General features: G+C 39.7%; 4 protein-coding genes across 12 annotated transcripts; 3 read left to right on the forward strand and 1 right to left on the reverse strand.

Moving 5' to 3' along the window:
* The first annotated feature begins 304 nt into the window (after positions 1 to 304).
* On the forward strand, positions 305 to 15,531 carry LOC135167890 (protein phosphatase 1 regulatory subunit 12A). 7 transcript variants are annotated; one of them, XM_064131551.1, is made up of 21 exons: positions 307 to 1,468; positions 3,022 to 3,152; positions 3,260 to 3,378; positions 3,473 to 3,777; positions 3,926 to 4,059; positions 4,148 to 4,293; positions 4,417 to 4,548; positions 5,068 to 5,150; positions 5,233 to 5,359; positions 5,607 to 5,718; positions 6,182 to 6,319; positions 6,560 to 6,751; positions 6,877 to 7,005; positions 8,098 to 8,281; positions 9,197 to 9,346; positions 9,601 to 9,784; positions 9,913 to 10,022; positions 10,486 to 10,557; positions 12,581 to 12,904; positions 13,597 to 13,692; positions 15,120 to 15,531. In XM_064131551.1, the coding sequence occupies exons 1-20, from the start codon at positions 1,220 to 1,222 to the stop codon at positions 13,690 to 13,692; spliced, it is 3,117 nt and encodes a 1,038-aa protein (XP_063987621.1). In that variant the 5' UTR covers positions 307 to 1,219; the 3' UTR covers positions 15,120 to 15,531. The 7 variants fall into 7 exon arrangements, with proteins under 7 accessions (XP_063987626.1, XP_063987621.1, XP_063987625.1 ...); XM_064131557.1 differs by lacking the exon at positions 307 to 1,468 and adding an exon at positions 2,167 to 2,253; XM_064131556.1 differs by lacking the exon at positions 9,197 to 9,346 and having other exon boundaries at positions 305 to 1,468.
* Positions 14,693 to 18,346, reverse strand: LOC135167901 (glutamyl-tRNA(Gln) amidotransferase subunit B, mitochondrial). Its single transcript, XM_064131580.1, has 8 exons — positions 18,207 to 18,346; positions 17,963 to 18,110; positions 17,772 to 17,885; positions 17,515 to 17,687; positions 17,271 to 17,419; positions 16,573 to 17,134; positions 16,375 to 16,498; positions 14,693 to 16,316 (listed from the first exon to the last, which is right to left on the reverse strand). The coding sequence occupies exons 1-8, from the start codon at positions 18,293 to 18,295 to the stop codon at positions 16,101 to 16,103; spliced, it is 1,575 nt and encodes a 524-aa protein (XP_063987650.1). The 5' UTR covers positions 18,296 to 18,346; the 3' UTR covers positions 14,693 to 16,100.
* Positions 18,347 to 18,511: 165 nt separating this feature from the next.
* On the forward strand, positions 18,512 to 19,589 carry LOC135167904 (STING ER exit protein). The gene is made up of 4 exons (XM_064131583.1): positions 18,512 to 18,653; positions 18,767 to 18,923; positions 19,010 to 19,238; positions 19,336 to 19,589. Exons 1-4 carry the CDS (start codon positions 18,533 to 18,535, stop codon positions 19,483 to 19,485), a joined length of 657 nt encoding a protein of 218 aa, XP_063987653.1. The 5' UTR covers positions 18,512 to 18,532; the 3' UTR covers positions 19,486 to 19,589.
* Positions 19,590 to 19,700: 111 nt separating this feature from the next.
* Positions 19,701 to 23,048, forward strand: LOC135167923 (uncharacterized). 3 transcript variants are annotated; one of them, XR_010299947.1, is made up of 6 exons: positions 19,701 to 20,211; positions 20,305 to 20,816; positions 20,970 to 21,810; positions 21,902 to 22,373; positions 22,464 to 22,650; positions 22,940 to 23,048. XR_010299947.1 is itself a non-coding variant. In XM_064131650.1 (5 exons), exons 1-5 carry the CDS (start codon positions 20,015 to 20,017, stop codon positions 22,524 to 22,526), a joined length of 2,085 nt encoding a protein of 694 aa, XP_063987720.1. In that variant the 5' UTR covers positions 19,701 to 20,014; the 3' UTR covers positions 22,527 to 23,048. The 3 variants fall into 3 exon arrangements, 1 of the variants encoding a protein (XP_063987720.1); XR_010299948.1 differs by having other exon boundaries at positions 22,464 to 22,646; XM_064131650.1 differs by having other exon boundaries at positions 22,464 to 23,048.
* Positions 23,049 to 23,143: the final 95 nt, after the last annotated feature.

Raw genomic sequence — 23,143 nt, forward strand, 5'->3', positions numbered from 1 at the left:
CTTTAATTATTCTCCGAGGTCAACGAAAATTTTTCCAGAAGTCTTGAAGGAACCAGGTACATGGAGTGAAGGAACAAATGTAAAAATAATAATGAGACGTGTCTCTGCGACACAATAATCAACGTTAGGTAATCGAAGTGTTCATGGATATCTAAGAACTTCAGTTAATGACTGAATTTGCCCAAGAAAGTCACTGAACCCCATCAATAATCAGAAATGCCTTGATCCCGCGGGAAGACTCGAAGCCCAATAGCGCCAGTCCGCAGAATGAAATACCAAAATGGCACGGCCAATGGCGCTACTGGAGCGGTCCTCCGCCATCATCCATTAGTTCAGTCCTCTCATGTGAACTTACGGTACTCATAAACCCTCAAGAACCCCACAGTAATCCCGCGATCCCCAAAAAACCCCCCAAACAATGCGTGAAAATCGTGTGAAATCCCGAGGAAGCCCTCTGTAACCGACTCCCCCTAGCTCCCCATCCCATTCCGCTATTGACTCTCCCAATAAATCCTCACCAAGGTGCCGTGTCCCGGAGCAGGGGGAGGGGATTTTTACGCGGATTGTACGCTCGAGGGGGGCCAAAAGTGGGGAAAACTTTTAGAGCCCAAGAATAGCCCATCGAGCCCCAAAAGAAAAACGGTCTAGGAAAAATAGAGTAAAACAAAGTGCAAAACGTTGTAAAAGGGGGAGGGGTTGTGCCGACGGGCAGAAGAGCCGACGAGGGAATCAGAGTGCCATCGGCTGCCCAGCGGTGCCCACTTTCCACAAAAAAAAAAAAACCCAAGTGATAATCCCACCCAAGAGTTCGATAATTGCCCCTCAGTGCCTGAAACAAAAGCCCAATCAAGTGAACCATCCCGAAAAAGTGTAGACAATTGTTGCTGAATTCATTCGTTCGACAATCGTGAAACTATCCAAGTGAATATCGGGAGACTGGAGTTAACGACGGATGCCCCTCCCACTCACTCTGATGAACTAAAAATTCACGGACCACTGGAAAAACTCAGTGATTCGGAATCATCATCATCATCACCTCGAGGCAATCGCCAGTGAGAGCATCAACCGGTGTAATATCACATTAGCGTGGCTCAAGTTACATTTTGAAATGTTTTCCCAGTGCAATTCGTGAAATTGTTATTGGGCTTTGGGTATTTTAATTAAGTGAGTGAGAGTGTGATAAGTTCGTTTGTGATAACTTTGGTGAAGGTGAGAGGACATGTCACTGGAGACACGTTCCAGCTCGGCCCTGTTCAAGCGGGCCGAACAGCTCAAACGTTGGGAATTGTCGGAGACCAATAGTCAGCCGGCCCAACCGAAACAAATAGCACGTAAGATCAAGTTCTCGGCCGACTGTGTCTTCTTGGCTGCCTGTGCTGCTGGTGATAAGGAGGAGGTGGTTAGGCTACTCCAGAAGGGTGCTGACATCAATACTGGAAATGTCGATGGTCTGACGGCCCTGCACCAGGTGATTACAGGGATTTTATTGGATTTTTGGGGACGTGGGTGGGTGCGGGGGTGGACACAAGGGGTTGGAGACGTTGGAGATGACCGAGGGTATGGCTCAAGTGACCATGTTTCACTGGCAAAATGGCCGCTGGCCTCCTCCAGCTGTCTAATTTCAGAGCCCCGGTTGATGCCAGATATCGCTAATGCACGTCTGTCAAGGCACTTGTCGTGTCACTAGGGGGTGGACTGGTCACCCAGACGTGGGATTATCTTCAATGGGGTTGCTGATAGAAAGAATTAGCCTGTCGAGGGATTTTTATGTGAATCAAACGTCATTTCAGCTGCAAAGTGGCTGTCAAGTTCAATTTTTTGAGTGATTCTTGCTCCTCACGCATGTCCCATTTTTTTTTGCTTTCCTCTAGGTTTCTTTTTACGCGAAAAATATTGAAATTGATTTTCGAATCATTTGACAAGTGAATTGAGAAATTTTCTGCTGAACACGAATGCTAATACTCCTGTGGTTATTTAGAATCATTGTTCGGGCGCTGAATGATGGCAATTACTTTTCGTTATGAGTATATTCATTTGTAGAAATCATCTTGAATCCCAGGAGAGGGGAAATTGTTGGCAATACTTGTCATCTTCGTTTCTTGTTTTTCTTGAATGGGAGAATTTTCTCAATGAGAGACAAATATTGTCAAGTTCAGTCTAGAATAGTTCTCAGTTTCATTCACACGTGGTGCTGTCAAAAAATCCAAATTGTAGCCGCCTTTCAAGGAAAACCTCGGTCCAGCAGCTCTCCAGGTACAGGTGAAAGACTTTCCACTTGGGGAAACCAATTTCAGTCCTATTTACGTAATTACTAGGGCAAGACCACTCGTCTTCCACTTCAGAGTGAGATTTCCCAGTTTAGACTGATATTTTCCCATCGACAACTCAAATTATTCCCACAATAGAATCGCTTCAAAAATAACGTGAAATCCAAGATCAATTGATTCGCCGAAAATTCGTCTGAATATTTTTAATTCATGAACTTCAGTCGTCAATCATCCTCCGGATGTTTCCCTCCCTAATATCGAGCTCTTTGTAATTTTCTGAATATTTTACCCTCCGAGCCATCAATTACATAATTCAGGAATTTTGTTTTTACATTATGCAATGCCAGCATCTGGATAAAAAAATGTGTAAAAAAATCGTTGCAAATTTATGGTATAGATGGAGAAAACGTGCTTCGCTCGGGTGACTATTAATAGATTACCTATTAGAAGTCAGTCCCTGGTGTACGTCCGTGTCCACGATGGTTTTGTCAGTGTTGTAACAGATGGTTTATTTTTCTCATTTCACATTTTTTTTCCTCTCATCTCTTATTTTTTTGGCTGTGAGCAGGCCCTGTCTCGCGACCGAGGAGGTAGAGCCAGTGAGGTAACAGATAATTTTGGGGCTTTTCGAAGGCGAAAAATAAACGTTCAACGTGATTTTTTAACACCTCGTGGGGGCTTCACTTATTCACACGTGTATCATTGACTCACGGGGGTTATTAATATATTGTGAATTTTTTTTTTCATTCCGCAGGCCTGCATCGACGATGATCTGGACATGGTGGAGTTTCTCGTGGAACAGGGTGCTGATATTAATCGTGGAGATAACGAGGGGTGGACACCGTTACATGCCACCGCCTCCTGCGGATTTATATCTATTGCTAAGTATGTCGACTATTATTTTTTTATTTTGCAATTCCAATTTATAAAACCCTCGCATACCGAAACTAAACTTCATTCATTAAATTCCCCTCTTCCACCTCAATTTCCAGGTACTTAATTGAACAAGGCTGTAATCTAGCAGCTGTAAATAACGATGGTGAGCTAGCAGTGGACATCGCTGAGAGCAACGAAATGGAGGATCTCCTTCAACAGCACATCAACAAAGCAGGTACACAAGACGATTCCCATTTCGCAATGTCTCCGGTCAAATAACGTCTGGGGGTTAATGTAAAATGAGCCTTTTCACTTTTGTTTCAACTCAGGCATCGATTGCGATCAGGCGAGAAGCGAGGAGGAGAGATCGATGTTGAGTGACGCGAGAGCCTGGCGATCTGGAGCACCCGGTAAAGATTCCACTCATCCACGCTCTGGTGCTACTGCGCTTCACGTTGCCGCCGCCAAGGGTTATATAAAAGTTATGAACATACTTTTGCAAGCAAGGTGCGATGTCAATGCACAGGATTACGATGGCTGGACACCACTTCATGGTGCAGCACATTGGGGACAAATTGAGGCTTGTAAACTACTTGTTGAGAGCTTTTGTGATATGGATATGAAAAATTATGCGGTAGGTTTAAAAACAATACCCTCTATTCATCTCTAACTCAACATGTTCTGACTCGTCCTCATCCCCAGAATAATCCAAAAAATATTTGGAATAGGACAAAGCTCTCTTGTTCCAACTGATGTAGAGGGTATTTTATTCCGATTTTCAGGGCCAAACAGCATTTGATATAGCGGACAATGACATTCTGAAGGCTTTAGAAGAGTTACAGAAGAAACAGCAGACGATGGTGAAGGATCACCCCCAGTTGAATAACAAAAAACAACCAATGATACCAAAGAAGAGGTACAATTTCCTCTGGATATTTTATTCAGCAGCTGTAGTCGTAAAAAACATCAATTGCAATATTAAATTGACAATTAAATTCTTTCAGAGTGTCTCCAACCATTGAGAATGCTGTCGTGTCCCAAGAGGGTAATGAAACGTTCGAGGAGGAGACACCCAATAAGGTGATAAAAGTTGAACTAGAAATTCAGTCGGATAAAGAGGATACGAGTGCAGGAACGAATAGTGATGTTGGTGAGTTACTCAGCCAGTGGCTGTTGTCACTCAATGTCGTAAAAATTATTTACAATTAATTAGTTATTAAGTTATCGATGAGCTCATTAATACATGAATTTCGTCTGCATGCTGCTTGGATAGAGAGTGGAGAAGAGACTGATATTGAAGGGAGCGAAGTTGAGGGTGAGTCTGAGAGTAACTCAGACACACAGACTTCCTCAGCCTCCAATCGGTCTAATACTTCCGATCAGTCAGTAGGTCTTACAGATGATGGTAAGGGGTGTGGATGAAATTTAATGAGTGGACTTTTAATTTTTTTATGATTTAGATTAGATTTTTATCTGATGCACGGACAGAATTTTTTCTATAGTCTAGTCATTTTTTATTCATTTATTAATTTGTATTCTACGTAAAAAAATCCATAAAACTGGATCACGAGTTCTCAGATTTTGATTTCAATTGCATCAGTCCAAATTATACCTTCCAAACAACAAATTGATCATTTACAATTTTGAATTATGCAATGCGGAAGTCTGCTTGTATAATGAGCAATTGGCTCGGTACATTTCAATTTCGAAGAATTGAATTCAAATTGGTCTCATAATTGGAATATGAGAATTGTAATTTTTAAGGACAAGGTCCCATCGTGACCGACTATCTGTTATAAAACAGGACTCCATTGTATGTGACAGATCTTTTTGTCGATAAATTATTGAGTCAGTGATCAAGTATGGTCTTCGCATAATTAATTATTCGTTATGTAATGTTCACGTGATTGTTTAATTCTTACAGAGAAGAAGAATAGGGCTAATAAAGATGACACTGGACCACTCAGTCCAGTGCCCTCCACAGAAATATCCAAGGTGCCTAATCAAGTACGTAATTAAGGGTTAATTATTGCCTATAAAATAGCACTTCTGAGATTTATTTTATACATTGGTTTTTTTTTTGCTGAAGGCTCCAATATTGCCACCAAAACAACAGCCTGAAAATACGGAAGAGGGTATTATTCCGTCCTGGAGGCGCTCCGGTTCGTTTAGAAATAGAATTCAAGAAGCTGAGTCCACGAATTCGTTAACATCTAGTGAGTATAAATTTTTCTCACAGTAAAAATCCCAATAATTTACAAATCCTCCCATTCAAAAAATAATTAATTTTGGTTTCACTCATATTTTATTTAAATGTCTGGGATATCATTCGTACTCAATAAAGCTGTGAATGAAAGATGTCCTCAGCAGTTATTCTTGAAGTAGTCGCTCATGGCAAAGCATTTTTTTTAATGCAGCCATTTTTTCGGACATTTGGAGATTTTATTTTTTTTTTTTGTGTAGAAATGGAAGATAAGGATAATTCACCGACCAAAACCCCGATAATCCCCAACAAAGTAAACCCCGAGCCCGAAGTCGTTCTCCGGAGGACTCACAGCTTCGAGAAAGACGAAAAGTGAGTAAAAATTAACTGATGGCATTCCACGCTGTACTAATGAGAAAGAGAAACGAAGAGCGCACTTTTGTGGCTTCTAACGTTTTTTTTATTACTAGTGGATAACCCCTGAGTGATTTTTGGTTGTTGAACTCGTACCTTGATGCCAGTATCTAAACCGAGCCCTTAATTTGTCAATTCTCTTGCTTATCTTTGCGTTGTGACTAGCAGAAATATTCAATTTTTTACATCTGGTAATTAATGCTCATTTATTTTCAAAAATCCTAATTATCTGCTGATTTTTCGGCCATTTTAAGTTCGGCCATTTAAGAAGAAATCCAAGACGATGTAAAAAATTGATGGTAATTTCTCTACGATGCTTTATTAAATTACTAGAAAAAAAATAAGTAAAAATAATTGTAAACAATTAAGTGACAATAAGAACCGTAGCAAAAGTACGCATGGCATGATGCATGTTACGCAGGTTCTATGAGCAGTACCTGGCATTGCAAGCTCGAATCATGGCATCTTCCTGCCCCACACTCCACCGCTGTCATCAAGCTACTCCCTACCACACCAACGCTACGACCACTCGTTCTGCGTCCTTGCGCGAAACTCACAGGTATACCAAGCATGTTTTGAAATTGTAACTAAAGCCAGCCATTTTTGGAATTAAGTTGGTCGTCGAGTAATTCAGTAAATATTTGTGAATTGAGTACTTTCCTAATGAATTAATAATTGATCATCAACTATTAATAACCAATAAAATCCATAGAATATCGCTTTGCCTTCCAGCCCGCGTAATGCTTGCTATCAAATTGTCCTCGTAAAATAACTGATCAATTTATTTCCCCAAATTTAGAAAAAAAGAGGTGAAGCTCAACCTGGAGCTACCCCGAGTCCCGCAGGAGAGCAACGCCACGTCCCCTACATCTGCCTCAAACAAACTCTTGTCCTCACCAACACTGCCAACTGGTACCAGCTCCGCCAGTGCTACATCCACTGCCGTAACAACAACAACAACAAGTCCAGTTCCAGCCAATCAAATTCGCAGGTATGATTACTCAATCGTTATCATCTCTATCTCATTCATCATTCACTTATACTATTCTTTTAATTAAAACAATTGCGATGAGAATTTGTGAAGCACTGAGCCATAAATTTCATTCGAATGATTAGCGTACAATCGGTGGAAACAAGCTCAGCAAACGTTTCACCCACTCGTAACACAGCGACAACAGCGTCAGCGCCAAATACACCAGCTGGAAGCAAACTCAGTCCTGGAAATATCTTCAAGAATTTCTTCAAGTGCGTAGTTATGGGCCAATCGACAGAAATTATTTTACGAGACTTGAGTTTTGTGAATTTCACGTGAACCTACAGTTTTGGTTTTGTTTATTGGAACATTAAGGGTTTCATTAGGAGAATTAGAAAAATGGGACAGTCGTTTGAGGTTTTTAGAGGAATATTCGTGGTGGTGGTGGATTTTTTTTTCTGCGGACATTAATTCTTAGTGTAAAGAATCAGTTGACGCAGTTAATTTCAGAATTTTTTGTGGAACTCTTAGGAAAAAATAAATCAATCCAACTGCTGTCGATATTCTATATGAATTCCAGATCGCTGTCATCATTTGGATTTTTTAAATGAAATTCCTCTGATAGTGGGATGAGTGCAATTGTGATTCACACCGGAATAATTATTTTTTTATTGTGCATTGTGATGGTAGAAAATGGAATATTTTTCAGTAACAAAATAATCCCCAAATCAAGAATGAAGTTATCAGACCGTAACAATTCATCCCCTTTCTCTTCAGAATTAGTTTATTCGAAATTTATAATAGTTTTCGAATCATTATGCTTCACCATTTCATTATTGAATTCATCTCACTAATTTTCTTGATTCAAAAATTTTTGTTCAGCATCAGCATGAGAGAACAGCAACAAGACTGCTTTGCCCTGCGTTTTTTTCCATTATTTTATTCAATTAATTTTTTTATTAAGTCCGTGGAAGTATCGAGACTTTAATTGATTCGTATGAGGTCTGCTGTGTTAATTTTCCGAATTTCTCCATTTCCATTCCATTTTTCCATTTCTCATTTCAATTTTTCCATCTCTCACACGTCTAACGAATTCCTCGGTTGTGGGTGTTGTCAACATAGGAGGGCTATTCCACAAATTAATTTATTAACGCTTCATATAATTTGCATTCTACTCTAATTAGGATCACGAGATAAATTTCATTCTTTCATAAGAATAAGAGAATCTCGTCGAAAGACAGATCTATTTTGTCAATCCCCTCGGCTATCCATCAAAAGCCGAAGGATAACTGATTTATTTTCGTGCCCTCCGCTCCGCGATCTTCAAAATTTAATTCCCTAAACGATTGAATCAATGTCTCCAGATCATTTGTACCACCTGTTCGTGATGAGGAGAGCGAAACCCAGAGGAAGGCCCACGCGAAGAGAGTCCGAGAGACTCGACGATCCACTCAGGGCGTCACTCTGGATGAGATAAAGAGTGCAGAGCAACTAGTGAAGAAGAAACAACAGCAGAATAACGACACAGCTCCAACGTCTGCACCCCAGGTAGAGCTTCAAATTAACGCTTCAAAAATTGAAACAGGGTTAAACAATGTCCCTGAAGCTGCCGAATCAAAATTCGGTTACAATCTCCACGGAACATATTTGAAAATGTATTTTAATTGTATTTTACACTTGTTTTTCAAACGAAAAAAATTGCCGAGCCATGAAAGCGAGGCTGGGATCAATATTCAGGAACATATTGAGTCTATCAGTGTCTCGCGATTCATAAAATTGGCCGCCATATTGGCGATTCCGTACGACATAACGATAGTTTAAATTCTTGCGAAGTTATGCAATGAAAAATTGAAATCGAACCTTGTTAAAATCGCTATTACCTCGGGAACTATTCGGTGTAAGAATTGCTATCCAGTTAATTGTCGTAAAAAGTTCTAGCCCATCTTCAAATCATTCCAAATTAAGAATTTCATTTTTTTTTCTCATATTTTTTAATGTTCTGCATAGGGAACAGTTGTAAATTCGATATTACGTGTACGAAACATTCCAAGAAGCTGAAAAAATACAGATAAGAAAACTATTAATGCGTGGAGTATTTTACTGGACAATCCCGTAGTTCTTGTGTTGTCGTGGAGATTTTTTTGTGTTGTCTGAACAAGTGTACATGTTAATTATCCGATCGATTTTCCCAGTGTTCATAACAAAAATCAGGGGAGGAGTGGTAAATCGCGAGAATTTAACTCCAAATTATAATTGATAACTCCAAAAAAGATCGTTCTCAAATGAGAGCAATAATACGTTCGAAGTTAATGAACTAATTCTGTAATTAATTGAGCAGCAAATCGAACACAGTTAACGTTTCACTAGGAATGCCATAAGATATTCAATCTAATTACAGAATTGAAAGACTCCTTTCCAAATTCATGTGTTTTGTTTTCATCTTTTTGTTCCTCAATAACTCAGCCTGCAGCTTCACTCGGTCAAACAGCCTCGATCACAGCTACGATAACAACAGCAACTCCTACGACTGTAACTCCAAACAAATTACCTGAGGAGACTAACCTGCCTGAAAGACGACCCTCGTGGCGGTTGAGGGTAGATAATGGGAGCAAGGTTTGTTGGCTTATTTTTTTTTAACAACACAATGCACTTTGTGCAACTTTAGGTCTCCCCAAAAAAATGTGTTCTGCAGTTGGAATTACTCACATTCTTCATCACATTCTCGCTTTTTCATTACGTATATTGAAAGTCCCTTATTTACCTTTGCAAATATATATTTTTTTATTTTTGTCTCCTTGCGAAAAATTCTCCAAAATAAATATTCATCATAAAAGGAGAAAAAAAATAATATGTCATTCCCACGACAGTTTCAGTTGGAAGACGCCAACAATAAATCATCGGACACGACAACAGCGTACATAAGAAGGCCTTCGAGTGGAACGGGAATACCTAGACCCAGTTCAGCTCCAGTGGAAACAATTACCACTGGTACAGCCGATGCAACGGTTACCCTACCACTCAGACGAACCTTGAAATCACCTGAGGACAAAGGTAATTATTTCATCATCGTGCTCGTCCATCTCTCAAATTCACGGAAATTAGTGCATTAACGATTCATGCAGGAGAGATTATCCTTATTTTTCATTAAAAATATGGTTTTTCTTATTTTTTGTTCCAAGAACAAGACAAGGAGAATGACAGTAGAAATGTCCAGGCCACACAGGCAGTCATTCAGAGGCGAAGGAGGCCCAAAAGAAGATCGACAGGTGTTGTTCACGTGGACATGGATGTTAGTAATAAAATATAACAAACAAACATTAAAAAATCGCCAGTCTCATTGAATAAAGTTGGAGAGAATCGGGCTCGGAATAAAAATTTACAGAATTTTTTTTTAGCAAAGCAAATTAAAATATCTCTGCCGGAGCCGACTGAGCCTCGACTCACGAATGTTCAATATTGAATTTTCAATTTCCGTGTGCTCAAATCAATTTAAATTTCTCATTGTTATCGAGAATAAGAATGTCCATTCAACCCCAAAATAATTTCCAAAAATACATTATAAGTAAAATCGCTAACTGACGTCATGAGTCGATAGCTATTAATACAATCTAGGTGTTCCGTTTCGTTGGTCTGAAATTCTGGATGTTTCACGTGCTCGTGAAAAGCCCCAGACTTCGTAATTTTATGTTTACGACGGCATTCGTGCACATGTGTTATTTATAATATATCATTTCTCTTTAATCTTATTTCAGGAGATAGATCCAGAGAAGCAGGATGGCTCTAGTGTTGGGGAAGGTGAGGAGACGAAGAATAATCAGACTGAGGTAATGTACGATAAAATTTCCGTGACTTGCGATTTTTTTCTTTTTGGAATTATAAACATTTAAATTTGGAAGACATTGAGATTTTATATTTATATTCGGATCACTGTCATCGCCCCTAATAACTGCAATGTATCCAAAAATTGTAAGCCATTGGCAGACACTCCGTCTAGAATGAAAATCCCTCAGCGATAATTACCACACAACACTAGATCTATTTTACACTCAACCAACTTGTTATGTGTTATTTTGGGTCAACTACGAGCGAGATTAACCCCTATTCTTGCATACAGAGTATTAAAAATAACTGCAATTCTCAGTGAGCGATTGTTGAAAAATTACTTTGGAAAAAATCATCACCATCGATTGATTTCGCGTGGAAAGATCTGAATAATATATTTTTGGAGGTTTTAATTTTATCCCCCCAAAGTCAACAAACTTCATTGACCTCATATCCATCCAAGGAACGCAAAACAATGGGATTAAAGGGAATAAAACAATGGGATTGAGTCATTGAGCGTTCGATGAACTCTGAAATATCGATAGGACATTTCGAGCTCCTGACATTTTCCACTCGTTTTATTTGTCTTTAATTAAATCGCGGGGAAATTTTTCTTTGCTCCTACTGTCTATTTTCTTTTTTTTCTCGTGATGATAGAAGACCAAGGGCCGTTGGAATCAAAAATACGCGCCTTGAAACGCAACGAAAAAACCTTCAGCTTTGAACGTGTGTTGATGATATTTATAGAATCAATTTTTCGTGGGGGTAAATACGAAAACTGGCTGATGACTGTGGAAGTTTTACTGGGTAGTCTGCATCAGTCAAACACTAGCTGTCAGTAATAGGCGATCTGTCTGATTAATAGTGATATATTTTGATAATTTTAGTCAAGAATTTGTGGATTGATTGACTGGTGGACACGAGGGAGTTGATGAGTGGGAATTTCTGGGGTTCGTTGGAATTCACTCGTCGTGGTGGAGGAAATAGATCAGGAGTCAAGTAGGACAACATTGGAGACTGATTTTTGTATTGTTAAACGAAAAATTGGGGTTATGTTGGGGTTCAATGAAGGAAGTCAATAGACTTAACTAAAAATTTATTTGAAGTGAATTTTTTCGAAGATAAATGCACGTCCACAATTTACCTTCTGAAGAGTAACAATTTCGGTTTAAAATTGTCCTCAACTTTGTGTCTGACTTCTGCCTCATTTCTGTCTCATCATAAATCCTATAAGGCCTCGACGAACCCCTCGTCACCACGATAATTAAACCATCAGTAGAAATGTTGCCCCTTATCTCCTGCACTAATGAAACACGAAACAGTTTCGCAGAATGAAGTGACTCGGGTAATAAAAAATCAAACACAATAATTGTGATTGGACCAATAGACACAATGTCATCCTACCGAAAAAGGACTCAGTCTAAACCGACAACTGCTGCGGGTTTGCGTGCACAGGCATCAGCCAGTGGTAGTTCCATATTTGGCAACAGACCGAGGAGTGTCGCGGGATTATTCAGTCCCAATCAATCGTCGTACTCCAACCTCTTGGGTATTTCACCATCGAATTCCTACAGTCCCTCGGGGTTGAGCAAGTCATCAAAAAATTCTTACTTCAAGAATCCATACACAAATTCTATCAATAATCTGAATTATCAGAATCCCTACACAACCTATGGTGGGACAGCCTCAGGGTACGGAGGGCTGACCCTGCCGTCTCACTCCTCCATCAGCTCACTCAATCTTGCTGTCCCCTCCACCAGCTATTCCTCGAATTATTCCAATCGCTCTGGGAATGGCTCGGGAGTTAACAGCCGGAGGGCTGTGCAGAAAGCTGAGAGCTTCAACAGACCCAAGTCCAAGGTCTCCTCGGACTTTAGCTCCAGGAGCTCGAGTCTGCAGAGTTTAGCTGGGTCGGAGGGATATGTTGTAAGACATCGGATTTTTAGGGGCTATCGATATTTTTTCGCAACAACAATCTTATTCCAATTATGGAACAATTGTACCTAAACTTCAATATTATTCCAGAGTGGCAACGAACGCTCCGGTCGATCGAGCCGCCTCGGCTCAGTCACGTCAGTATCCTGCGAGGTACCGTCCACTCCGAGTAGAACAAAATCTACAAACTCCGAAAATGGAGAACTGGATTATAAGAAACTCTGGGAGGAGTCCCAAGCGGAGAACGAGAGATTGAAGGACAAGCTGAGGAGGTCGGACGACCAGCTGAAGGAGACCAGGAGTTTGTTGGAGAAGGCTCAGAGTAATCAAAATAAAGCTGCCTTGTCGGAGGCTGAGAAACGGGAGAGACGGGCGATGGAGAGAAAGCTCTCTGAGATGGAGGAAGAACTCAAGGTAATTCATGTCTTACACTTCTTCGAGGGTTCTTTTTTATTCCAGAGCTTCCAGTGGATTATTTTGTTGTGTCTGCACTATCGGCGATACACAATGTACATGTCATTGAATTATATTTTGTTACGTCCTCCGTTTTTTGGAGAACTTCAAGGGATAAACGATGAAGTCTTCAATTTTTTCCCGGAAATTAATTCTGGGAATATTTTCAAGCAGTAAATATGAATAGGCCTGCACGAATGATTTTTTTTTCGAGACTGTTTTGTCTGTATCGAGGCGCAAGATTTTCTCACTTTATTTCATCTCGTTTACCTATTATTTATATTGAACTCCAGGGTACAAGGGCTTGGTCGCAATGGCTTTTCTTTCTTTTAATTTTAATTCACAAGTTACTGCATCTATTTTTCATTGAAAATTAAAGCTGCATCGATGCCGCCTTGAGTCTCTCTCTCACGCTCTGAACTTCGATTTTTTTTTCTGAGAGATTGACCTGTTCTTTATTTTTTATTTAATTGAAATACGTTTGGAGAGGAGCATTTTCGTGTGAATTTATTCGTTATCTGTCTCCTGTTTCTCCCCTTTGAGTTAAATTTTTTTATTTAATTTTTGTCTTGGGGCTTTAATTGAATATTGGAAAGGTGTAAATTTTCAACTACTTGATAAATTATTGGGCTAACTGTTTCCACTGTTTACAGCAATTGCAAAAGCTCAAAGCCGAAAATGAGCGATTGAAAGCCGAAAATCGGGCACTTACCCGCGTCGTATCCAAACTCACCAATACTACTAAATAGGTAAAGGATATAATGAAAGAAAAAAAAAACAGAAAACAAAACAACAGAAACCAACAGCATCTGCGTTTAACAAAGTATCAATAAAAAATTTACGTTATTACACAGAGACGTTTTTTGTTCATTAATTCATTGACCACCACGTCTTTCTATTTATCATTTTTTCCCAAGGGAATTCTAGTAGGTCTATTGTAAATGTCCTTTAAAACGTTTTTAGGCCAACTCAATTTCAGTTATTGAATTTTTATGGACAAAATTATTTTTTTGACATATAAAATTAGAGAGACTACTAGGATGACCCTGAAGCAATATTAAAATATTAAAATTCATTTTGGAAGCATTTCATTGTTAAAAATACTAAGCTGCGTGGAATAACTTCAAAATTAAACCTTTACTCTCATCGCTCACCAGTTACTCGTATCATCTCTAATTTTAACACGAAGAAAATCATCTTCATGTCGAAGTGGTAAAGCATAATGTGAGAATCCGTCATCTCATTAATTCGATCATCCAATAAAAAAATTGGCAATTAACGAGACAAGAAAATTATTGGTTTTTCCACTTCACACGAATTTTACTGGACAGTCGAACCTTTATATAAGATACCTCCACTCTAACTATTAAAATTATGACGGAGACTTGTTGTAGTGAAATAAATTCTTATAAATCGTTCTTGCACAAATTAATTAGTCATTTTATTTGGTTAAAAAATCGTAAATATTTTTTCAACTGCTCTACTTTCCCCAAGGTATCTTATATAAAGCCTCGAGTGCATCGCCATCACGATAATTATTCGTAAATTAATTGAACATCATTGAAACTTACTCAACAATCAGATAGACATAAGAAATAGTGGTATCGTAACTCATTATTTATCCATCCATCGTAACACCTTCTAGCGGCACGTCAATGCGCATGAGTTAATTTTGGGACAAGGCACATGGCTTCATCCAATGAAAGAAATATACACGTTTTTTGGCATGAGTTTTTCTTCTCATTTGCGAGTTTTTATTTTTTTTCTGAGTTAGTGAGTCTTTTTCTTGTTCCTGTGTTTTCAGCTCGTTACTAATTTCGCGGAATGAATCCATTTACGCCTCTGATTATTCTAGTATTTACTCTAGATTAGTGGGAGGTACAAGTGCCTAATTAATTAAATGGCACTTCAGGGACTCCCCACTGCATGAACCGCCTGGCATGAGCTGAAAACATATTCTGTACCTCTGAGACCTCGCGTAAACCCGCAGAAAGATAAAAATTTGTTAATAAAAAATGTATTTCTCTCCAAGTACATCCGAATGATTTACCAGTTCCCTAATTAATTAAAAGTAATCTAGGGCGTGTTACAGCAGCTGAATTAATATTTTTCTGTTCTGTCGCCTGACAAATGCCATCAACGAGACAAGGAAAAATGTTTTTATTTTATCTTCTAGATGCTGGAGCAGTTGAAGTGCGAGAACCAGAGGCTAAAGGACGAAAACGGAGCCCTCATAAGAGTTATCAGTAAGCTTTCCAAATAAACAAGTTGATGAGTAATCTTTGGTGCATCCAAAGTGAGAAGACGATAAAATTAGAATTTTGGGAAAGGCTGCAAATTATTTGTTAAATTGTATTATTTACTTTATCCATATTTTAACAATTCAACATCCATTAATACAATGTTGACTTACTGCTGCTGCGATGAAAATTGATTAATTTTTTGTGTTAATAATTTAATTTATTTCGAAGGAATATGTAGATTCAGTTACTATTGTGGCTGTGCCGAAGGCAAATAAAGGCGATTAATAACAGAAATAAAATTCTTAATGCAAATAAAATGGAATTCGACCGTATGAAACATAAAAATCGCCTTCAATAATGTCTCAGTCGCTACTAAAACGAGAACTTTTATATCGACATTGTAAAGATTTAATAACGAAATTACGACTAAATTAGACGATTTTTTAAAGTTTAAAGCAATCGATATTGATTGAATACTTGACGACACTGTGAATGTTAAATACTTTGTAAAGACTCGATGTAATTATGTAGATACATATTCTTTTTCTCAAAGATCTGAAACAATGAGAATACTAAAAAAAAAAATATTCATTTTTCTATCACTTTCGCTACGAGGAGGAAATTTGATTTGCGAGTAACTTAGGATGAAAAATGTTCACGTTATTTATAAAATTATACGTCACTGTACACTGCAATATGGGCGTTTGAACTATGGTGATTGTTTTTATATAATAAAAGAAAATCGTAGCTAAACACATTGTAAGCTGAAAGAATGAACAATGTACATTTTTTTAAATACAACAATATTTAACAAAAAAACTTACAAATTATTTGGTAACTACGAGGGGGTGGGTAGATAACAACACCAATTGTATAGTAGTTATCGTAATATTGGCATTGACGCATTTACCTTTTTACTTCAACAAGTCCTCTAGGATTTGCGTAACCTTTCTCATGTTGGCTCGATCCTCTGATCGTTTGAGAACTGGTTTCAACAAGGCGGTGAACACTTTCTTTTTTCCTGACTTATATGATTTTACTAATGAGGGATTATCATCCAAGACTGACTGGCAAAGCTCCTTTAATTCATTGTAATCGTTTATTTGCTGCCATCGGTTCTCCTGTACGATCTGGGTAAAAAAATATAATCCTGAGAGAAATTCTAGGAGATCCTAAGAGATGTCTTACCTCAGTGGGCGAAGCAATCGTATCAATCCTGAGCCTCTCCAACAATTTTTTAACCACCATTAAATTAATTGTTTGACTTTCCAATAAGTCGATTATTTCCCCCAATTGTCTCACCGATACTGATCTACAAATGGGGCGCATCAAATTAGAACAATTAACTGAATTGATCATTCAATAATTCATAAATTATCCACTTACAAGTCGTCTAATTTCATTTTATTTTTGTTTAAATACTCCAAAAGCTCGCCTAGGAGTATATTGCCCGTGATCTTGGGGCTTCTTTGGGGCTTCTCCCCCATGATACCCTCAAATAATTGAAGGAGCACTGGCTCATTAACTATCCTTTCAGCATACTGAGTAGAAAGGCCAAACCTCTCCCTGAGGCTGGCTCTCAGTTCCTCGGGCAATTCCGGTAACTGGCTCTTCAGGCTGGGAACGTCAACCAAATTATGACAATTCTTATCCTCCTTCCTGAGGTGGAGACGAAGGGGTGGTAAATTGGGCTCTGGCATGAATCTGTAGTCCTGCTTCTCCTCCTTATCCCTCATCGAGACGGTCTTGCGTCTCGCTGCGTCCCAGGATAGAGTCTCATTGACGATTTTCTGGCCCTTTTCCAGGAGATTCTTTTGTCGTGCTATCTCGTATTTTATCGCTGCAGCTACTGCTCGCACGCTGAAGATGTTTTTCACCTCCGTCCTCACACCCAGGGGCTCGTCTGGACGGTGCACTGAGATGTTAGCGTCCACTCGAAGTGCACCCTCTGACGAGTCGTAAAATGGAGGAGGAAAAATTTTTATTTTATTTATTTTCATTCATTTTCCAGTACTATTAGATTTTATGATTATTCATCTATAGAAAAGCTTTGTGACTGCAGAAAAAAATTGGGAAATATTGACCTTCCATCTTGCAAGAACATGCATTCAGTCTCTGCAAAACAAGACTGAGTTCTTTAACAAGAGCTGCAGCTTCTTCACCATCAGAAAGATCTGGCTCGAATACAAATTCCATCAGAGGTACCCCAGCTCTGTTCAGGTCTACAAGACTCCTAGGGATTTTAAGAGTAAAAAAGCCATCAAACGAGTAGAGTATATTTGAAAAAAACATTCGGTATGCGTTCGGCATTCGGTGGAGTTGATTTACCTCGCCCTGGGCTCGTCATGTAGGCTTTTTCCACTGTCTTGTTCCAATTGTAACTGCTTCAATTGTGATGACTTGAAATAAGGCTCTTTGTGGATTCCCGGAGTAAAAACAGAGAACTTCAACTCTCCTCCTACTGCCAGGGGTTTCCTCTGTTGTGTTATTTGATAACCGGACTGGGAATGGTAGAGATGGAGAAGGGGGAACGATTGTTTGATTAATTTTCCTCTCAAGTATTTTCAATTGTCACGGTGACTTACCGGTAAATCCGCGTAGAAGTAGTGCTTCCTGTCGAACAGAGAGACTTCGTTCAACTGTGAGGAGAGGGCCAGAGCAGCCAATACCCCAGCTTCCACACATTTTTTATTCAGTACCTGCGGATATTCATAAAAAAAATACTTGATGGTCGATTTTCTATTAATGGACCACTAATATAAATAATTTATGCTACCGGAAGAGTTCCCGGTGTAGCACAATCGAAGAACGAGACACAGGAATTCACCGGCTCTCCAAAATCCGTGCTCGCCCCAGAGAAAAGCTTGGAGGCCGTTGAAATCTGTGCATGAATCTCCAGGCCAATCACGGACTTCCATTTTTCACTGGACAATAAATAAGTCTGTATCTAATTGTCAATCAGATTGAAGGGTATTGTTGTAGTCCTCCCCTAATGTGACTATGTTGGAGTTGACACTTACGACTGTTTCTCTACTTGCGTAGCAAAAGCTCGGGTTCGTAATTTTCCACAAGTGAATGAACGTGATCTGATGGTTGATAAGCTCCTCATGATGTAAAAGCAAATTAATAAACAATTACCCTAGAGGTTAGGAGCCCCCGAAATATCAATGAATTCCAAAAAAATAACGTTTTCGCGGGAGTACATGAAGACAGACCTCAACTAAGGGTGCACGCACATTGCAGTGCGTGAATTTTGAGGTTATGTCGTGTTTATTTACGTTCCGTTGACATAACGTTGGAGTACTACAAACAGTTGATATCTCAGCGAATAAAAAGAGGTTGAAAAATGCCGAAGGTCGTGTCCAGGAGTATAATATGTTCTGACACAAAGGATCAAGAGGAATACAGCGAAGAGAAGCCCTTGCACATCTATTATTGCTTGTGTGGGCAAATGACGTTGATTCTTGGTAAATAAATTGTCTACTAACTCCACTATTGATTTGTCCCTTGAACTCTTTCTTGTCTCATATAAATCCTAATATTATGACATTATCAATGTGGAGTTTTTTTTTATTCTCAGATTGTGCAATTGAGAAATTACCTCTGAGGAAGCGTGATGGGGCACGAGTGATTGATGGCAGCAAACGAGCTCACAAAATGACATGTGAGCAGGACGAAACTGTATTCTTGAAACGTCAAGAGGGAATCGAAAAGCAGTATCGACAGAAATGCAAAAAGTAAGTTCATCTATTCAACCAAAAGACAATTTAAAAATTAAAAATATCGAGATCTTCCTCTGGACGGAATTTACGATTTATTTCAGATGTGGATTATTATTATATTACAAGCACGACCCTTTGGCGAATATCGTGTTCGTAGTGAAAGGAGCTGTCATCAAAAGCTCGGGAGAAGGTCCAATGACTGATATATACAATCAGGTGGCTATTGAGAAGCCAAAGAAAATCATGGTCACCAAGCACACGAAAAATATGGGGAAATTCAGCTCGGTGACAGTCTCTACGATAGATGAAGAGGAGGATGAAATAGAAGCGGTGAGTAGTATCCTGAAAATCGGATGGGAATTGCTCCCACCCGCATATGGGACGTGCAAATATGTGGATTGTGATTGTAATTGTGCATTTTTTACAGAGAGAAGTCGCCGATTCCTATGCAAATAATGCACGAATTATTGAAAAACAATTGGAGAGGAAGGGCATGACCAAGAGGAAAACAATGCCTCCACCAGAAGTCGATCCATCCAAGAGATCGAGACCTCGAGGAACTCTTCTAGATGTTTAATTAGTCTTTATTATAAGTATATTAATACCATCAACTTTTGTGGAACGATATCTTAAGTAAAATACCTGCAGATTTTATTAATAAAAAAAAATAATTGAAGTGAATTAATCATGTTATTATTTTTAATTAATTGATCATGTTTGGGGTACGAATAAATTTCGGGAGTAACATTGAGTTCGAAAACTGATTTTCCAAAATGGCGAATGGTAGAACAGCTGTTTTGTAAAACAAATCAGTGACGACAGTGATAGGATTTTAGGCAAAACATACAACACCTTGACGGTGTGAAGTGCAGCTGATTATTATTGTTACATAAATTGGAGTACTTTGAACTACATAAGCAGTAACTGGGTGACATAAATAAAGATTTGACCGTTTTACGACAACAATCGACATCAAAATTACGACTAATAGCCTGTCGGTTTTTAAGGTTATTTATGTTTGTGGTAGACTGTTGCAGACGGTGTTGTGTGTTCTAAAAACCGAATCATAATTTAGTAGTTTTATAAATCAAAAATAAAGTAAAAAAATGGCACAAGAAATGGTGAAATTCACAAAACTCCGGACAGCAATAGATCCCAATTTTTGGGCTAAGTTCGCCGAGCTAAAGCTCGATAAATACAAATTGGAGGAGAAAACAGAGATATCGGTCTGGGCAAGTTATAGCCTTGACAGATCAACCAAAACAAGGAGCCCATTATTGCTCGACTGTACGTCATTTAACGAGTAAGGTGCCTCATTAGTGGAAAAAAAATTCTCCGCATTACTCTACTCTCCATGTTTTTGTTTACTGCAACCCGTGACCTTTTCTTTCCCCAGAAACGTCGAGACCACATCTCACAATGGAACAGTTCCCTGTTCGGGATACCTCATAAACACAAACACCTTTGAAAGCTTTAGGCAGATCCACCCAGAAAAATTCATCGAAACAATCGGCCAACACCTTCTGAAAGCGATAGCCGACGGCACGGCCTTGAGAGACCCTTTAAAATTGACCCTCTTCTTAGTGCTCTCCTACGCAGACCTCAAAAAATACCGCTTCCACTACTGGGCGGCCTATCCCACCCCCTTCAGCATCCCTGAAATGTTTCACCAGGTGCCCCCAGAACCGTTCACCTCAAAATTCTCTAAAACCGCTCTTGAAAAATTTAAGAGTGACTTCAACGCTCTAGAGCCAAAAGCCAAGTGTTTTTTCTGCATTATTTCATCTTCGATGGAAGATCTGAGGATAATTCCCTTGTGGGAGGGAGTGGAGGCAGTAAAATCGGATCGTGAGGGTTCTGCCAACATTATGTTTGGATTTTTCGATCCCTGTGACAGCCCAGAGCCAGGTAAAACCAGTCAGGATTGCCATTAAAATAAATAAAGCTCTATGTTGTATCTTTTCCATATTTTTATTGTAATTCCATTTTTGTCTCTTTACAAGAAAAAAATTTAATAGGGCTCAGAAATTTTCCAAAAAAACATTGATTTAACCTTCTCAGGTTGGCCTCTGAGAAATCTCCTCTGCCTGCTCTTCTACACGATCCCCAAGTACTCCGCCACCCAAAAAATCCGAATAATATCGTACCGAGGTGAGGACTCCCTCATCTACGAGCTGAAATCAGGTTCGAACCTGGACGAGGCTCAGATAAAATCGGACATAACAAAGGGGAAACTAGTCGGTTGGGAGGCAAACATGGGGGGAAAGATGGGCCCCAATATCGCAGATCTCTCCCAATCCATGGACCCCAGCAGAATGGCTGCTCGAGCAGTCGATCTCAACCTGAAGCTGATGAAGTGGCGTCTGGTCCCCGACCTGGATTTGTCAAAAATCAGTAAGTTGAGGTGCTTGTTACTGGGGGCGGGCACACTGGGTTGTTCGGTAGCCAGAGTTCTGATTGGCTGGGGCATCAGGACCATCACCTTCGTCGACAACTCCACAGTGTCCCATAGCAACACTGTCAGGCAGAGCCTGTACAGCCACGAGGACGCTGTCAAGAGGCGGTTGAAAGCCGAGGCAGCGAAGGAGGCGCTCCTCAGGATCTCCCCCAGCTTTAATGTCGAGGGGGTTGTCCTCCAGATCCCCATGCCTGGTCATGTCGTGGGCCAGAGCCTTCTGGAGTCCACCAGGTCTGCTGTGAAGGCTCTGGAGGAGCAAGTCCTCAAGCATGATGTTGTTTTTCTCCTGCTAGACTCCAGGGAGGCCAGGTGGCTGCCAACAGTTCTCTGTGCTGCACACGATAAAATCGCCATCAATGCTGCCCTGGGGTTTGACTCATATACAGTGCAGAGACACGGAACGAGGAGAGGTACATCCGCGATATCTCCAGATCTCTCCGTAAGGTGAAGGACGACGTGAAATATTTTTTAGATATAAATTTAAATTATTTACAGAATTGTTAATAAATGAAATATCGAAAAATTCTTCGTCCAGGTACCCAGTAGGAGGTGACCTTGGCTGCTACTTCTGCAATGATGTCACCCAGCCCGGTAATTCCCAGATGGACAGGACTCTCGACCAGCAGTGCACAGTCAGCAGACCTGGTCTGTCTCCAATCGCAGCTGGACTCGCGGTGGAGCTGATGGTGGGACTAACCCAGCACCCCAAGGGGGTCGAGGCGAATGCCTTCGTCGAGGACGGTAAGGGCTACAGCAGGAGCGAGAGGGAGGACTGCGAGGGCCTCCTCGGGGCGGTACCTCACACGATACGTGGATCACTCTGGAGTCATGAGATGAGACTCACGATCACTCACAGGTTCCCCTCGTGTACCGCCTGCTCGGTTCCCGTTGTCACTGAGTACAGGGAGAGAGGCTTCGACTTCATTTTGGAGGCTTGCAATCAACCGAATTATCTGGAGAGGCTCGCGGGCCTCGAGGACTTGTTGAAAAATCCTAATCTTGATGAGGTAGGACGTTGGAAAACTGGTTAATAACCATACAAAAATTGCAATATAAATGATTTATTTAAAAAAATGAAATTCACGGTTTTGTTGCAGTTGTGCTATGCTATTGACACATCCAGCGACGAGGAAGACAGCATAGCCCTATCGAAAGTGTAAAAATATTCGGGGGGCCGGTTGTACCAAGCTCTGTCAGCCAAATGAAACGTCCGAATAAATCGATGCCTCCAATAAATTTATTCCACTGTTAGGAAATTTTAGGAATGAATCGTGTTATTGGCAAGTAATATCGACAATTTACTTATTTATATTTTTACATATTTTGTATTTTTAAAATTATTTATTAATTAGTTACGCTAATTAGAAAATCTCAATGGAATTAATTTATTCTATTTGTCGCGAGGACATTTCTTAATCAACTGATAATTTTCTTAGCTGGGCCTGGTACAGCTGGGCCGCAGTAATAAATAATTGTGGTGAAAATGGACTGAATTGAAGACGTGAAAAAATCTAAACGCAATCGCATTAATTTAACGTTCCTCGTAGCACTCTTTATAATTTTGATATTTTAGATGAGCTTTAACGCATATGCAGAGTCGAAACATTTGTGCCGCCGAAATTCCCCAGCTGTATTGTCCCCGTACTCATGATTTTTACAATAAATTGTAAGTGAACGAAAAATCCTCTTTCATCGATCGCCGCTGATATTCACGAGGCGAACTCTTGCCTCTCTCTCATTTTGAATGGGAAAAAAGCAATTGAAGAGATGTAAAGGA

This window comes from Diachasmimorpha longicaudata, chromosome 12, assembly GCF_034640455.1.
Source record: "Diachasmimorpha longicaudata isolate KC_UGA_2023 chromosome 12, iyDiaLong2, whole genome shotgun sequence".
Lineage (NCBI taxonomy): Eukaryota > Metazoa > Arthropoda > Insecta > Hymenoptera > Braconidae > Diachasmimorpha > Diachasmimorpha longicaudata.

Bases quoted from the DNA above. Each gene is read 5' to 3' on its own strand.
- LOC135167890 (XM_064131551.1), top strand. From the start codon at position 1,220: ATGTCACTGGAGACACGTTCCAGCTCGGCCCTGTTCAAGCGGGCCGAA. The intron at 6,752-6,876 runs GTATGATTACTC...TCGAATGATTAG, and splicing joins CCAGCCAATCAAATTCGCAG to CGTACAATCGGTGGAAACAA. The intron at 10,558-12,580 runs GTAATGTACGAT...ATATTATTCCAG, and splicing joins CGAAGAATAATCAGACTGAG to AGTGGCAACGAACGCTCCGG.
- LOC135167901 (XM_064131580.1), bottom strand. From the start codon at position 18,295: ATGAGGAGCTTATCAACCATCAGATCACGTTCATTCACTTGTGGAAAA. The intron at 17,688-17,771 runs GTAAGTCACCGT...TACCATTCCCAG, and splicing joins ACTTCTACGCGGATTTACCG to TCCGGTTATCAAATAACACA. The intron at 16,317-16,374 runs GTAAGACATCTC...TTTTTTACCCAG, and splicing joins CGATTGCTTCGCCCACTGAG to ATCGTACAGGAGAACCGATG.
- LOC135167904 (XM_064131583.1), top strand. From the start codon at position 18,533: ATGCCGAAGGTCGTGTCCAGGAGTATAATATGTTCTGACACAAAGGAT. The intron at 18,654-18,766 runs GTAAATAAATTG...TTTTATTCTCAG, and splicing joins GCAAATGACGTTGATTCTTG to ATTGTGCAATTGAGAAATTA. The intron at 18,924-19,009 runs GTAAGTTCATCT...GATTTATTTCAG, and splicing joins TATCGACAGAAATGCAAAAA to ATGTGGATTATTATTATATT.
- LOC135167923 (XM_064131650.1), top strand. From the start codon at position 20,015: ATGGCACAAGAAATGGTGAAATTCACAAAACTCCGGACAGCAATAGAT. The intron at 20,212-20,304 runs GTAAGGTGCCTC...TTCTTTCCCCAG, and splicing joins GACTGTACGTCATTTAACGA to AAACGTCGAGACCACATCTC. The intron at 20,817-20,969 runs GTAAAACCAGTC...TAACCTTCTCAG, and splicing joins CTGTGACAGCCCAGAGCCAG to GTTGGCCTCTGAGAAATCTC.